Below are 16681 nucleotides of genomic sequence, written 5' to 3' on the forward strand. Positions count from 1 at the left end.
TATCTTTACGGGGTCTTTTCACCAAGATCATTTAACAGCAAGCGCATGACAGCGCACTTTGATTTTTTCCTCTGTTCTTGCAGTAACAAAAATTGAAGATGTCCAGCGATACATAGCTGATAATTGAGGGATTTTCCCTCAGTAACTTCAAAGTAATACCTGTAAGTGCTGGAATTCTTTTTTGTTAAAACATATTAGTGAATACTGAGTCATGGTGAGGGTAAATCTGTGTTCTTTGTGCTTCTGGCAATATAGTTATGTCAGGCAGAATGGTGTACAAATATTTAATAACATATCCTTTCCTACTACAGTAACTTTGGAGTGAACTGGATTGGTTCTTACTGGCTTTCTCTTAGCCAGGTCACTGAGATCCACAGCTGCAGCTAGTAATTTTCTTTTCTTGCTGGTTGGAGTATAATGGTCTTTGTCTTAGAAAATTGACGTTTGAGAACCTGTTTGACTTATCTCTTGGGACAAGACTAGACATGGTGAGGAACGGATCATTCTTGGATCCTGAGGCATTGTGAAGACATTCTTATTTTCAGCATTTGCAAATGTCAAACAAGTAATTGCAAATACTTAGATAGATTTACTAGTTCAAGTATCACATTTTATATTTTTAGACAAGTAAGTTTTTCACTAAATCCTAATTTTTAAGCATTTATTAAAGTATCTTTTTTCCTCAATATAACCTCAATATAATGCAAGAGCTGAACAGTGAAAAAAAAATTAAAAGCTACTTGAATTTGAATTCAGTTTTAGCAACAAGATCTTCAGTATATTTCAAGCTAATAAAATATTCTATGGAGAATTAGCAAATTTGTAATGTTTTCATGCACATAACATTTATAATTCGTCTTCTCCTTCAGTTAAAATTTCCTTTTTTTCACTTCATGAACTTTAAAATAACTGAGATTTTTATTAAGAGTAAAGATGTGATAGAAAATACTGATTAAATGCAAAGCACAACCTAATCTGGTGACAAGCAGCCATCAGGATTATTGCTCAGAAAGGGAAAAACTTTTTTTTTTCCTACCGGTTAAATCAGTTACATCTCAGCAGTACAAGAATGAGCACTAATATTTGTTTGGGGTATGAAGTAGAGTTTGGCAAACTTAATTCCTGATAATTGCCTTATTTCCTTCTCCTGTAAAAAGGATGGCTTGTAACAGTCCTGTCTTCCTCTAAACTATGGAAGACTAAAGATGGTTTGCTGTATAAGTCAGTGCTGGTGTGTCAGACAAAAATAGCCAACCTTATGAGAGTAGTACCCTCTTCTGGGTTTTTTTGTTTGCCCTTTTTTTTTTTTTTTTTAAAGATGCAGTTTTGGTGTTTGTTTTAATAGGGCTACATTGCCCTCCTGTGGGTCAGAAGCATTATTTTACTGATTCGCTATAGTATACATGGTATTTTATTCATTTGTGACCAAAGTTTTTTGTGGTGTAGCTACTATTTAACATGGGTTAAATTACTGAAAATGCACAGTGACTTGAATTAGACAAAAAAAAAAAAATCTGAGTAAAGACTTCCGTATTTCTGAAAACAAGCAGTGGCAGCTACTGATCAGCGCCACTGTGGTTATCAGCAGTCTTTGTTCAGCCCCGTGCAAAAAGCAAATTTAAAAAGTTAGCTTTGAATACAGATTTAAGTGGCAACAGTTCCGAAGTTCCTCCTCTCAGGGGAAGTGGGTTTTGCTGTCTACTGCAGCAGAGAGCCCAGCTGTACCTGTGCAACCTTAACTTTCACAAATTCATCTACCAAAACAGACAAATGTATTCATGAGACTTTTTTGCTGTTAAGTTGGCTTCCTGTCACATCATATATCCTGTGACAGATCATCAATCATGTTTGCTTCAGAAAGCAAACGGAGCACTTCCCTTCTAGGTTTTCAAGGAGGAAACAGAAAGAACCAAGGAACACAAATGTGCCTTTCTTTTCTCTGTGACTGAAAAACAGATAGATGTTCACAATACATAGAAAAACAGCACTTCAGATGAAAAAAATGGGGTGTGTTTTTTTTTTTTCAATAACTGAAATATAATAATGGGAAATATGGTGGAAAAATTGACAAAAAATTATCACAGAATAAGCAATAAGATATTTTAGTGGAATGTTTAAAATCTCTCCAGTGATATACCACAATCTTCAAAATTTGATTATATATGTATAAAAGTATGTGAAATGGCTACTTCCTGAAAAAATAAATTACATAACTACCATTCATTAATAGTCTACCTAGAATACTTTTCTCATTTTATGTTATTTTTGATGTTTGTACATAATTCAGTGAGCAATTTTATTTTTAATAACTGCATATGTTTTATTTTCCAAAAATACTTCGTAAAGGAAATTTTGAAAGAGAATTTGATTTTTTTAGTTCTTCAAAGTTTCTGGAAGTCACACACCTTTACACTAGGTTGCCCTGGTTTTTTTTCCCCTCATGTAAAACAAAGCATGGGATAGGAGAATTCCTGTAAATAAATTAAAGGAAGAGATGGGGGGAATTTCTGGGTTGAAAAATACCCTACAGAATGTTAAATTTATGCAGAATCATTAATTTTTCTATGAATGCATAAAACCTCTTATTCCTTTTAAAGGAATTAGCTAGTTTTAGGTTTTAATTTCATGTCATAACCTTTTTTCCAGTATTGTTCTGACTAGTCGTCTTGAATCATTCACTGCTGCTTCAACCTTTTTTTAACAAGCTCTTCTTCTAAAATATAAAACTACAGCAATAAAAATGAAAAAGAAATTAACTTATTTTTGTGAAAAGTTAATTTGATTAAATACATTAGTTTTAAATTACATTAAGTTTTATTAATTGTGTATTAAAGATTTTTTTTCTCTCTTGACAAAGGATATTAATCTCATTTGTCAGTGCAGATACTTCAAAAATATGTTGCTATAGAATATGGAACATAAACCTACTGGACTCACATTTTCAGAAGACAGTGCAATCTTGAAGACTTCGCATATATTCATATAGATAATAGTCAAGTGGTACCTTGCACAGAAGCATTCTAAATTCACGTGTCCCATAATATGTATAATGATTTAAGTTTCAGGTGAAAGAGCCAAGTTTCACATTAAAGTCCAAGCCTATCATCACTAGGTGTGGTGAGAAGAGCTTACCACAGGCACATCCCTTGTTCAGGAGCACTGCAAACAATTCACAGCATGATGGCAACCTGTTCTCCTGCAGCTACATAAGTGTGTGCAGCGCAGATTAATTGATTACACACAGTCGTTTGATTTGCACAGGTTTTGGCCTGTAAAGCCATTCTGTAGTATCATACTCCTATATTCTGTGAGGTGCTTAAATTATACCAATGTTACAGGTGAAGATGCTGACTAGTGACCCGATACAAACACAGACGTGTGGACAGCCAAAGTAAAATCAGTTCTGACTGTACATTAAAGGCAAATGCATCTGTTTTTTCTCTTCTAGTATTAAAAAATAGAAGGTAATATATTGTGATCAAAAAGATACCTGCTATTTGATTTCCTCATTTAGTGTTCTTTTTGTATGTGCCATTAATTTGTATCAAAAAAAAAACCCCAGTGACATCTTTAACACAGTTTGTGAATTGATGTCCAATTGTGCTGCATTCCTACTAGTACACGCTGGACAGAGCTAACTATTCTATGGCTTCACACCACTCCTCTGCACTAACCTCATTTCTCCCTTTGCAAAGTAGAACCATGACGTTTCTGTTTTAAGTCCTCTATCTGTCTAGCAAGATACTTCAGAATATGTATTTACACAGGCTGTCATTTAATACTGAACATCAGACCCGCTGAAAATTTCACAGAGGATATATATTATAATTTTCAAACTATTAATATGAGAAACCACATTATTTTAACATAATCTTCACATGACTGTTGTTTTGATGTAGTATTACTTAAAAGTACAGTTGTGGGGCTTTTGTAAACATGCTTTCCTAACCAAAGTGCATCATTTTGCAATACCTGTGTAAGCTACTTGCTTTTGTTCTTTGAACTGTATTGATTTGTTGGACAATCCGATAAACTATTCATCAAAGGTCTGATAAAAAGGCTGGAGCATTTGTTAAGAAAATAGCACTTTTTTAATTTAGTAACTTCTTACGAGTATTTTTCAAAACCAGTGAGATACTCATTTGTAACAAAGTGCTAATTCTTTAAACTTTACTAAGCAATTTTTTTTTTCTTATAAACATCTAAAAATAAATATACTGTTGTTAATTTTGGAATAACATGCTCATAAAAGATGTACAAAATCTAGTAAAGGTTAGGTTCTGTATGTCAAATATCAAAAAATCACATTCTATGATAAACTTATAATGTATAGAATTTAAGTCTGATGCACTGTTTTGTATTACACACCAAAAAAAATTCCTGTTGATGCTTGTGCACAAATGCTATTCTCTTTGAAAACTTACAGATATCTATCACAAAAATAAGGGAGTAAATACTCTTAATTTTAGATAATATACAAAGAACGCAATGTGTAGAAGATTAATTTCCTTCCACTTTTACTCAGTGTTCAGTAAGATCAGACCAACCAGTACCTAAAGCCATTGTCTGTAAAACTACAGTGAACAGGACCTTTGCCATTTATTTTGAGGGCAAGATCCCACCACCTGAGAGGTGATGTCAGGGCTACTTCACCACAGCTGTTAAAGTTCAGTTTCAAAGACTGACAAGGGTTTGCTCTTGTTAACTACTGTTGCATACAATTTAGAAATAATATTTCATTATACAGTTTTAACAGTTTTACAGATCTCACCAAACAGATAAAATCCCATATATATTATTACAACTACTATAGCTGCTTACCAGTGTAAACACCTGGTGCTGTGTAGTTCAGCCCTCAAAAACAAGAATATATTAAAATATAGCAAATTTCTTTATCATATTGCCAGTAGATGACTGCTAGTACATTTGTTTCCATTGGTGCTCTGCTTTTGAGGGGAATATAGTATCATAAATTTCTGTAAAAATCTGTAAGATATACATACAGGTATTTAAACTGATTCAAATAATTTTTCAGGGATTATCTTAAAACTTCATATGCTTGTAAAACGTTCTTTTGCAAAGCAGCAAGCCGGTTATATAAACCCCCAGTAATCATAGTAATCAGCTACAAATAAAGAGAAATGAAAAAGAGACACAGTAAGATGTATTTCAGTTTCCCTTCATCTGACTATTCTGAGTAAGGTATTCTAAAGAAATTAATGAATACAAGGTTATTTTTCTAATAAGCACCTTATAATAAACTAGAAAAAAAGATGTGCAATCACTCACACATTAAAAAAAAAAGCAAAGATCACATTCAATATTATGTCCTTTCTAAAGAGCATCTGCTGCATTCATCTTCAGGGAAAATCCCACTAAGCAGTACACGACACTGCAACAGCTATCAGTCTTGTCACCAAAAATAAGAATTGCTGATGTGTTTTTACATCACCGGAAAATATGGCACCCATTGATCATGAAAGCAAAACGAGTTTGTAACTGTCATGAAAATACAATATGCATCTTGGTACATGAAAAACGTTTCTCCATAAATGATTTGTTATTTGAATATCATAAAAATTACACCAGTCTAAGATGTCACAATAATAGGAGTGGGGTGTAAGCCCCAGAACACTGAATGGAAATTCCAAGCTGCATCTGAATCAATGTTGAGTTTAAGCAAAGAAATAAACCCAGACTCTTCTTGATTTGAAGTTTTGTGTGTTACCCATTTTGTGTGTTATACTCTCTGAAACATTAAAATGGCAGCGTGGCAAACATTCCCACAAATGCCTCACGTGGCTGAAGAATAATAAAAAAAAAGTTTAATTGCATTAATTCCCACAGTCAATCATTTGGTGTAAACATATAATACAGTTCCTAACCCACAGGTATTTTGTTTCTTGGCTGTTTTGACTTTCCACATTGTCATCATTCAACAGAGACTATAATGTTTAAGTACATACTGTTAGTAGTTTCTCAGTGTACCAACTCCAAGAGGACAGCAGCAGACCAATTATAACTGAAATGCTTTTCTCAGTCACTTTTTTTAATTAACAGCTACTTCAGTAGCTGGTGAGATTAATCACTTTTCAAAACAGGAAAATAAACACATGAATACAACTATTACTACTGGGACATTTAAAAGGTGGGAGGTATTAAAAATATGCTGTTGGACATTTAGCATCACTAAAAGCGGAAGTGAACACAACTATGCTAGCAGCGAGGGTGAATGCCAACAGCTAATCAAATCTTCCTGTCAGAACTTGAGTCTCCACACGACCAGTATGCAAAGGAAACAGTGCATCAGATAAACGAAACACGTTACATCAGAGGAGCTGGTTAAGTAAATTAAGACAGCAGGTATTTTTACGGCACATTCCCACGCCCAGACCTCCCACCAGGGCCACGCTGACCACCTTCAGCAGCAGCCGGCACCGCCGCACGCCGAGGACGCCGCTGCTCCCCGCCGCTCGACGGCCCGCAGGGAGGCGGGGCACGGCCCGCGCTCCCCCACCGCAGCCAATCCCCGGCCTCTGCGCTCGCCGGCGGGGGCGGGAGCAGCGGCAGCCGTTGGAAAAGCGCGGGCGCCTGCGGTGGGGGAGGCGAGGGCAGCCCGGTCCGCTGAGGAGCGGCGGGCTGCGGGGTCGGGGCTTCCGCCTGAGCCGGGAGGAGCGGGGCGCTCCGCCGCCGTCAGACACACACCCCCCCCCACCCCACCCCTTCCTCCGAGGGCCTGGGATGGGCGCATGAAGACTCCCTCTTCCTTTTGGGAGGGAGCTCCACGACCAGAACGTGAAAGAAGCCCTTTATCCCCTAAGACATAGTGTAGGCAAGAGAAAAGCCTGTTCTTAAAACGCTTTTTTTACATTTGAACAGCAAATACACTTGAAGGATTTGAGAAAGGCCGTTTATGTCATGGTGAGGGGCTGAACTTGGGCATTAATGTAAAGGCCCTCAGTCCAGGCACAAAACAGCCTTATTTGCCATGCTATCAGGAGTTAGGACTCCAGATAGCATTATATGATGTAATAGCCCAGTCAAAACGGGCACAATTTTACTTCTGAATAGGAACAGGAGTCACTTTAGTTACATCATCAGGGTAAAGATCCCCATGCCCCAGGACTAGACTCCACTAATACTGTACCCTCCAAAGAACTGCTGTAATCAGTTTTTTAACATTTCAAGGCTAATATAGCTAGATACAACTAAGGTAAGTTTTACATTAGATTAGCCCTGACTTTACTCCTTTTCATTTGCTAGGAAAGGAAGTTTGATAGACAAAGATAACTTTGTGCTCATCCATACCAATCAGTATTCATTCACTTACCTTGAACCATATCCTATATATATATATAAATGCTCCTGTTACTTCTGAACACCACCCTAGGATGTTAGCCTCATTTGTTATCTTGATGAGAATAGTAATTTAGACTTTTAAATACTAAGCAAAAGTGATCCAACTACACATCACTTTCACATATCTTCAGGAAGATTTGTGGCACTTAAGCAAGACCCAGGGGATTAGCTATTGCAGTATTTGGTAGTAAGGCCTCTGCAATAACTTACTTTTCTGACTGCAAAAGAAAAGTTTACTACTCAAGGCATGCAACTTTCACTTCTGACTCATGTAAGTAGCCCTGGGCCTCAGCTTTGTTATTGCTCACTTTAAGCAGGACAGAACTTGTTTACTACTTGAGGAGCTGAAGATAGATGCAAGGTCTTGGCCTTTAAGAGTTTAATCTTTACAAGTACATAAAGATCACAGGGTTCTAACTCACTTATATTGCTAGGCAATAGCTCCTTCCTCAAACCCTCAGCTCCGAAGTTCAGGACTTTATTACAAGCCACCTTTAACCATGAAGCCTCACAGCAGACACAGCTTTAGTGTAACTTAAGGCCATAGTCATGTGCCTTCACAGTATGTACATAATCAGATTAAAGACAAGGCTGAACACATCCAAGTACCAGATTTTATAGTGCCACCCTTCTTTTGATCTTAATCATATGACTACAAGCTAATGGATAACTGGCATATTCTCACTCCCATTCCATGTAGTAGGAGAGACTAGGGATGAATGTTGCATACATAAGGAAGTTTGCTTTCCAGAAAGCCCAGTCTTCCACTCCTGTACAGATGGTGCTCAAACTGAGTGTTGGATTCCCAAAAATTTAGTATGAACAGTCATAGTTTTCACCAAAGTGGATGCAGAAATCAGTAAATTGACACAGTGCATGAGAATATACTCAGCCTTTGTCAGTCACATTTATGCTTCAAGCAATGTTACAGTGCCCAGAGCATAAGTCTGACAGACTAGTATCAAACCATGTTCCTCTACCTAGTAGCAAAGTCATGAAGAGTATAAAGAGTACTTTACTATTGTGACATGAAAACTAAGTGTTAGTATCCCCATTCTAACAGAGCTGTAAAACACCTTTAGGAATTGAGATGTCTACAGACAGATCAGTAGACAGAGCTTTCAGAAGTGCAGACTGCATTGCTTTCAGGTCTCCTGATGACTACACATAAGAACAGTAGACAGTATGCTCTTTCCACAAGTTTAATTGAGTTACAAAAGGATACCACTGCTCTATATGCAACACATGGCTAACCACATACACTGCATTGTCACTAAAGTCACAGGGCTTGATGTACAGATATTGATCATTAAGATTTTCTATGAAGGTGGTGTCAACAGGACAAACTTTCCGTCAAGTAAAAAAGTTACTGTTTATACCTATAGCATGATCCCTTGACTCAGATGCAATGACTCAAAGTTCAGTAACTGATGCTTGCTCTTTACGTAAGGCATACTAATTTCCACTCAGACTGAAAGTTTATTTCTGCTTGGAGAAATACTCTTTACTTTTCTGAACATCAGGCTTGATTGTGTCACTGCCAGGCTTCCAGCCAGCTGGGCACACTGAAATGATAAGAATGTTTAAGTCTTACCAGCTGCTCCTGCAGAACATGTTTTATACAACATTAAAGCAAACTAGCAACTCAAAACATGTATACATCTTCACAACATACAGAAGGTGCATTATTCAGTATGGCTTTTTTTTTTAATTTTACTCATTTCCATTTGTTCACTAGGTAGTAGCACCCAAGAACCAGGTGTTTGCCCATGGAGCAGTGAGCTCTTTACAGATGCACCCCTCCCCACCCTGCTTAAAAGCTTCATAGAGGCTCAACAGCAAGGTAACACCAACTCCAGCAGCCTGGGTCAGAAGGCTGTACAACTATTACAGTACACTTATCTCCTTGGATCCAGTCAAGTCTATATTCTCCTTATCTTTAATCAATCCTAATCCCATTCTCCAGTTTAATGGGGAGGGGAAGATGAGTTAAACTGTCTCTAGTTCCCCTATCTAGAGGGGAACTATCAGAAGGCCACCAAGATGCAGAGGTTGCATGGCCCCAAAATTGCAGTGAATCCTAAGCAGCATTTTTTGGACACAGCCTTCCTTGTATACAGCCATGCAAGGCTTAATGCACGCTCCACACAAGACTGGCCCTTTTAGTTATAGTATTCTCAGCTTCTGAGTGTTGCTACACACCTTACTCTGGTCTATCCTTGTTTAGATGAGACTGCAGTCCTAGTTCTGGAGGAAAAGCTTTTGACTACTCCAGGGCATAGTAAACCCCAAAAGGCTTAATTTGCATGACATGTGACTGCTCCATCATCAAATTTGGGATGTCTCCTCAGCTGACAGAGGATGGCATACAAGTTCAGAAACGCTGACTCTCTTCAGGCTATGGCATAGCCACAATAGCAGCTTGTTTTAATAAAATCTGCCATTGTTTTACCAGTTCTGAAGCAAGTTAAGTATGACCAGCAGCAACACATGTCATTAACTAATGACAGCTAAAGACTACGAATACCTACACAGCAATTTTGAGTTTCCATAACCTGGCTCAAACCTTTTATCTGCAGTGCCTTTTTTTTTTTTTTAATTCCTACAGAAAAGCTACCAGCCTCAAGCACCTTATCACTCTTGAACTATGGGGAACAAAGACTCATCTATTCTCCCCTCACTACAGTTGTGTCTGTGTGTAGTGAGGCCAAAGAGCAGCAGGCTTTCTGGGAATTCAAATGCTTTGTGTAACAGACTGCATAAAACATTGCATTAGTACTGACAGTCTCAACCTACCAAATCTGAAAGCAGAATCTAAGTTATGCTGACCCTTGCAGGCTAAGTTAATTACATGTTCTTAATTTCTGCCTCAAGTATTTTCTGTGTCTAATTGAAAGAGAGAAAACTGCTATGTACTCAACAAGACATCTGGCACCAAATTGATTTAAGTGATATTTCAACATTAGCAAGTAATCAATGGACAATTAACTAGAATAAAATAAATATAGCACTATGGTGTCCTTCAGTAAGTAGCTTTACAGAACCAGCTGCATTTCAAGAGGCACAATTACTTGCTGGGCACAGAAAGATACATGTACTTAGTACCTTTCAGTAAACCTTGATTTAACCTGCCTAGTTAATACTGTTCTCTAGAAAAAACATTTAATATTAGAAAGAGGAAGAACTCTCACCTTCTCCATGTTTATCTGTAAACTGGAATGCCTGGACAAGTCTGAGGGTTTCATCAACAGAACGGCCAACAGGAAGATCATTGATTGTTATCTGCCTCAAGATCCCCTTCTCATCAATAATGAACAGACCCCTAAAAAAACAGCCCTAAAGTTAAATGCAGCTTTTCAAAGAATGATTAGACTGAAGCATGTTTCAAAAACTCAAGTTCAGTATTTTATTATGGCAGTAAGTTGCCATCTAGTATTACTGATGTCTTCCTAAAAAACTAATACCTTTAGTGCATGCATAGCACAAACATTAGCAGTTGGAAGCCTAACATTCAGCAGGAACTAGGAGGGACAGGAGGTAAGTCAAAACACTAATGCAGGAAAGCAACACTTCCTATTTAAGAAAGATACTAGTGGAAAAACAAAATGGAAGATAAACCCAAGAAAAAAGTGAATTGGAGGAGAGGCATTCTTACATTCAAAGAAAAACTACACACACCATTCTCAAAAACAACCCACAGCAATGGCTCATCGGTTAGTTCTCCAAAGTCATGTTAAGAGTTAGCAGAAGTTCAGCTCCCTCAGCAACTTTAACTGAACAGTCAACTAAGAGATAAGGCTTGGGTTTTAATTAATCTGTACTTTAACTGCTAGACTAAGTACCTGTAATCACCTTCACAACTATGTAGGTCTTGCATGACCAATGTTTGCAGAAGCTCACCTGCACGAGACTCCTGCACTGTGCAGATAGGTAATTAAAGGGAAGCAGCAGGCATTTATCTAAGCTTACCAAAACCATGTAAAGTCTAAACACTAAGGAGAACCAAGTAGCATCTCCCCTTGTAGGAGTGTTTGATAGCTTAAAGTAGTTTACTAGAATAGCTAATAGTTTATTAGAATAGCTAATAGCTTCAGCTTGCTGCAAGTGTTCAAGTATATGCAAACTCTGTTCATGTGACATGCTCCATGTATTGCAACATAAGACTAACAGCAAGTTTACCTTCTTGCTTATTACCTGTATGCAATACCTTCATCCTCTTTAAGTACTCCATATTCTTTGGCAATGGCACGTTTTGTGTCAGAAATCAATGGGATTTTCATAGTACCCAAACCACCTTGTTTCTTAGGAGTGTTGATCCTAGAAGAAGGAAGTTTAAATGTTAAAGATATGCACAGTTCAGAATAAAGTATAAGGTACAACAGAAGCTGATCCTTTCTGCAATATCATACTCAGTCTGCCATGAGACAAAAGAACTGAACAGTATGCTCAGTTCTGTTCAGAAGCACCTGGCACTACCAACACTTCCCAAGTGCCTTTATTTGATACTTCAATAAGCAAGTTTGAATACACTCAGGATTCAGTTCCTGCAAGAACTGATACCAGGCCAAACATCCCATTAGGTTAAAAGGCTGATTCTTACCAGGCAAGGTGACAAAAGTGAGAGTCAACAGATGCTCCAATTACTTCACAGTTAATTTTCTTGAATTCATCAGCTTTGTCACTGTATGCAATAATTTCAGTTGGACAGACAAAAGTGAAGTCCAGTGGGTAGAAGAAGAACACAACATATTTTCCTGGAAGAGCAGTATAACCAGTTAATCTCTTACCTTTATAAGAGCTGTCATATTCAGTATCAACCATTCAAATATTGATAGAGGAGAAAGGGCTTGACACAACACTACCTTTGAAGATTAAATGGCAAACTACAGATGCCTCTATTTTAAGACTGGCTATGTAGGTGGCAAGCCCATAAAGCACCCAGGGGATTTATACTTCAGCCAAATACCATCTACAACAGTCTTCAAGGCCACTCTACAGCTAATAACACAGAACCTTACCCAACTGAAGTCTCCAAAACCAGACTGTCAAATTTGACAGGGAACGCCTGTCTCCTGGGTCTACTCCCATAGGCCTGCCCAGAGTACACCTAGTACCTACACTAGAAGACCCTATGGTTGACTACTAACAGAGTGCAAGAACACCATGGGCGTGAAAGGCTACAAGCCAAGGAGACATTTTAATTGAGTGGGTTACTAGCCTATACCTACTCACCACCCTCATGCAACCTGAGAGCCACACCTTCATTAGAAATGCCTTTCTAAAGCCATCCACATTAGTACTTGAATACTTCAGGCTTTACCTTTGATTTTAGCAAGCTTTTTCGGCAAGGCAAACATTTTGCCAGTACTCTAGAGGAAGGAACTTCATTGGTTAGAGGAAAGAATCTACTTTCCATTGACAGCCTACAAGAGAAGGTTTTGCTGTTCCACATAGTTTGGAGATGTTACATCAGTCTCCTAGTATGATAGACAGGACAAATAAGCCTGATCCAAGATTACAGTTTAGAGGAGTTTTATGCTAATTAGCAGCAATTATCATAGCTGGGACATTCAGCCATGCTGCTGACAGCTTCCCAAGTTTAGTCCAGCCATCACTGAGAACCACTGCACAAGTTGTGTAGTTCAGTCTACTGTCAAGTGGTCGCTATTACTTCAAAACCAAATCAAGATGTATCCTTAGATGCCCTCCACTCCTGCATATGACCAGATTATATCTGTGTAATTAGAGAAGCACATAAGCTTACCTTTATAGTCAGAGAGTTTGATGTCTTTGAATTGTCCATCTGGCATTACAGCCGTGGCAGTGAAGTCAGGGGCTGGTTTTCCAATGAAAGCCTTTCCTGAAGACATCTTGATTTTATCTAGGTAAGAGTTAATAACAATACAGTTTAGATAATAATAGTACATCTGCACCTGGAAGTAAGCATTTATTCAAGGCATCTTACCAATTTAGGTTGAACACCAAAGACAGTTTATCAGCACTTGGTCTTGCAACACATGACTTAAGAGTGAAATTAGTTTTAACTTTGTCACCTGGGTAGTCTGGTCAAAACACTAGCATTCCCCCCCCCCCCAAATAAGCAACACAGTAAGATGCAGTTCAATAATCACAGCCTAGATATCTAGACCAAGCCACTACACAGATTACTAGCACTTCAAGATCTATGGCCCATTAGCCTCCTAATGATACAGTAATGGTTATCTTTGACCAGCAACAGCTCACCACAGTCTGGAACAGGGCTAGCCTTCTAGAGTTTTAGCAGTATTCAGTAAGTCTTCCAGTTCCACTTGGTGGATGAGTTAGAAAGTCTGGGTTTTAGCACTTCTGATAAGGAGACCCCTTTGTTCAAGTTTACAAGGGAATTTAAGACCTCAAAACTTTTTCTTCTGGAATCAACAGCAGATAAAGAACTTTTGTTAATCCCCAGAGAACAGTGCTCTGCATAACTACACTTTAGCCTTTCAAACAATTAAGCCTTGTTTTATTTGCAACTAGAAAGACTCATGGTATACATGGGAATCATATTTTATGTTCACAATTAAAATTTCACTAAGTCTTAATCCTGTACAGCGAGGTTGCTCCCCCCACCCCCCCAAGTCTACTGAAAAAGAGTAAGAGGGTACACAAGGACAAGAAAGCTCTGCTGGCTGCCTGCCCTAAAAACTAGTCATTTGTAATACACCCTGTGCAGTATTTTTGCTCAGGCTGGGAATGCAGTATTTGTGTACCACTTCAGAATTCCAGTTACTTCCAGAGTATAATCTTTCAAATAGGTAACTTCATGAAACTTGTTTCTTCAACTCACAGTCTTCTTAAAAGTGATTTCACTTAAGTCATACCCTGCTACAAGCACTAGCTGCCTTAGAGAAAAAAAACTCTGAAAGGTTAGCATGAGTCTCATGTTGCTAAGGAAAGACAAGATTCAAGGATTCTTCCAAGTCCTGCCTGCAAGACACTAAGTCCATTCTAAAAAAGGTTGAGAGCACCTCATTTCTTGGCTCCTTCCCCCTTGCCAGACACTTTCTTCCTGGAGAACCAGCCCATAAGTCAAACACTTAGCCTTCAATTTAACAGTTTAAGGTCTTTTCAGTAAAAGTTTTACCTTTGAAAGTTTCTCTTTATACCCTGACAGTATATAGACAGTCATCATCTACCTCTGTTTTCATTTTGAGAACTGTCAACCTGTTCAGTGTTTCTACCTGCCTTTTGCAACAAAGCTCTTTATCCCTACATTCATCCAACAGTTTAGTCTTCAACTGCAGCAGACTGGGATAAGTCTTATGAATGAAGGTGGCCAGAACTACAGAGTGTTCATAGGATTGTACTGAAGCAGTCTGGAAGGAAGACACCAATAATCCTTCTGCCCAACATCACACGTAGCCATGACTGCAGGCACAATTCCGAAACTGCAGCCCTAAGAGGGATGGGGGGACAGCCACTGCACGATATTCCTTTGAGATGCCTCCAACTAGCGAGTTTTATCTTACAAGAGCTGTTTTGTCTGCAGTGCATGACCCCACATTTTGCCACCGAATTACATTCTTTTCCATTACTCAAGCTCAAGGTCACCCTTCTGCTCAGTACTATGCCAGTCCTCCTATATTTGTGCCATCAGCAATCCCCTGAGTATTTTACTAGGTATTCAACGTCAAATAAAAGCCGTCAAACTGCTCTTTGATACTTCCCCTTTCTAAACTACAAGTTATTGCCCCCTTTTTAGGTAACATGGAAATCTTTAATATTGGCAGGAGATTTCAGTTGCTTTGTACTGCAAGAGAACCATCTGCTTTCCTCCGAGCACCTACTGCGACCTGCCAACATTTCTGCTTTTTTGTGCGGGATTAGCATGTGTTCTCACATGTTCTGCTGGGATTTTTAGCCACAGCATTTCCTAACCCACAGAGGAACAGACCACAGGCTCGATGTTATTTCCTTTCATTCTAGAGGAAAGGAGAATGGACGCTGCAAATCAAGTACACTCGAATCAGGTCAGAATATCTTTCTGTGGCTCATAGCCGCACACAGCCTCAATTATCTTCGAATTATAATTCTAATAAGCCAGGCCCGCACTCTTAACTAGCTATTCATACCTTTAGGATATCTTGAACAAAAGAGAAAGGCCATTTCAAAGCACATCATCAGCCTTCCACTTTGCTACCCTCAGACTGTCACAAAATTGCGGTTAAGCTACTGAGCTGCGGTCAGAAAAGAGCGATATTGCCACACATCTCCTCGGCTCGAGTATACCGCAGCCCGGTACACGCAGACCACGAAACGCGTTTTGCTGAAAAAGCCCTGACTCGAGTCCAAAGCATTCACCTGCGCAAAAGCCACCACGCCGCTCTCAGAGGGGACATCTGCCCCCCTGCGTGTCCCCACCGGGGTGAGCCCGGCGCTTTTCTGTTTTTAAAGACTTAGAAGCCGAAAGCCGACACGCTCGCCGGTCGCTGACCGTCGGGCCGAAGCCTCCAGCCCGGCAGGGCGGTGGGTGCGCGGGGCGAGGCTGCAGCCCGGCTGCGGCTCCCCCCGGAGATGGCCCCGCGGCTCCTCCCCGAGCAGCGCGGCGGGGAGAGCTGATAAAGGCAGGCGCGTAGGAAAGAGTTACCTGCCCTCCCTCTCGCACACCCACACCGCCCCCTCCCTCCCCCCCAAAAAAAGGGGGGGAGAAGTAAGCCAGGGAGGAAGGCGGCAGCCCCAGCAGAGCGCTCCTCGGGGGCGGGATGCGGAGAGCAAGAGCCCGCCCTGCGCGCTTCGCTCAAGACCCCATCCGCGCAGAGGGGGAGGGGAAAACAAATAAAAAAAAATATTGGGAAAAAACGCACAAGCGAAAGCAATTGCAAACCCCAAATGAACGCACGCGCACACCCCCCACCCCCCGACACTACCCCGCGGCACGCACACTCCCCCCGCCACCGAGACGGCCACGGCTGCCCGCTGCCCCCCAGCACTCACACAAAGAGCCGAGCAGCTCCCACTCCGCGGCAACAGCGAGGCCCACACTGCGGCAGCCCCCGCCGCACCGCCCCTTTATACCCGCCCCGATCTCGCGAGGAGACGGCCACGGCCACGGCCGCCCCTCCCCGCCCGCCGCTGGCAGCGCGGCCGCTTGCAAGGGCAGCATGACTTGGCAGATTTGCACCCGTCGCCGGCGGGCTGCTCGATAGCGGGCGTTCACCACCTTATCTAAACCGAGACGCTGCCCCGGACTGTTGAAAGCAGCAAAAGAATTTGAGTAAATGGAGATAATTCTCTGGATAGTGTCCTGGGAGGTGCCGGGGAAATACCCGGTGTAGTGGTTGCA

The 16681-nt window shown here is 40.2% G+C and overlaps 1 protein-coding gene across 1 annotated transcript; it reads right to left on the reverse strand.

The window, feature by feature from the left end:
* Window positions 1–8547: 8547 nt before the first annotated feature.
* On the reverse strand, window positions 8548–16480 carry PRDX1 (peroxiredoxin 1). Its single transcript, XM_075508666.1, has 6 exons — window positions 16333–16480; window positions 13124–13240; window positions 11960–12113; window positions 11554–11676; window positions 10551–10681; window positions 8548–8924 (listed from the first exon to the last, which is right to left on the reverse strand). The coding sequence occupies exons 2-6, from the start codon at window positions 13227–13229 to the stop codon at window positions 8839–8841; spliced, it is 600 nt and encodes a 199-aa protein (XP_075364781.1). The 5' UTR covers window positions 13230–13240; window positions 16333–16480; the 3' UTR covers window positions 8548–8838.
* Window positions 16481–16681: the final 201 nt, after the last annotated feature.

Source organism: Mycteria americana, chromosome 7, assembly GCF_035582795.1.
Source record: "Mycteria americana isolate JAX WOST 10 ecotype Jacksonville Zoo and Gardens chromosome 7, USCA_MyAme_1.0, whole genome shotgun sequence".
Taxonomy (NCBI): Eukaryota; Metazoa; Chordata; class Aves; order Ciconiiformes; family Ciconiidae; genus Mycteria; species Mycteria americana.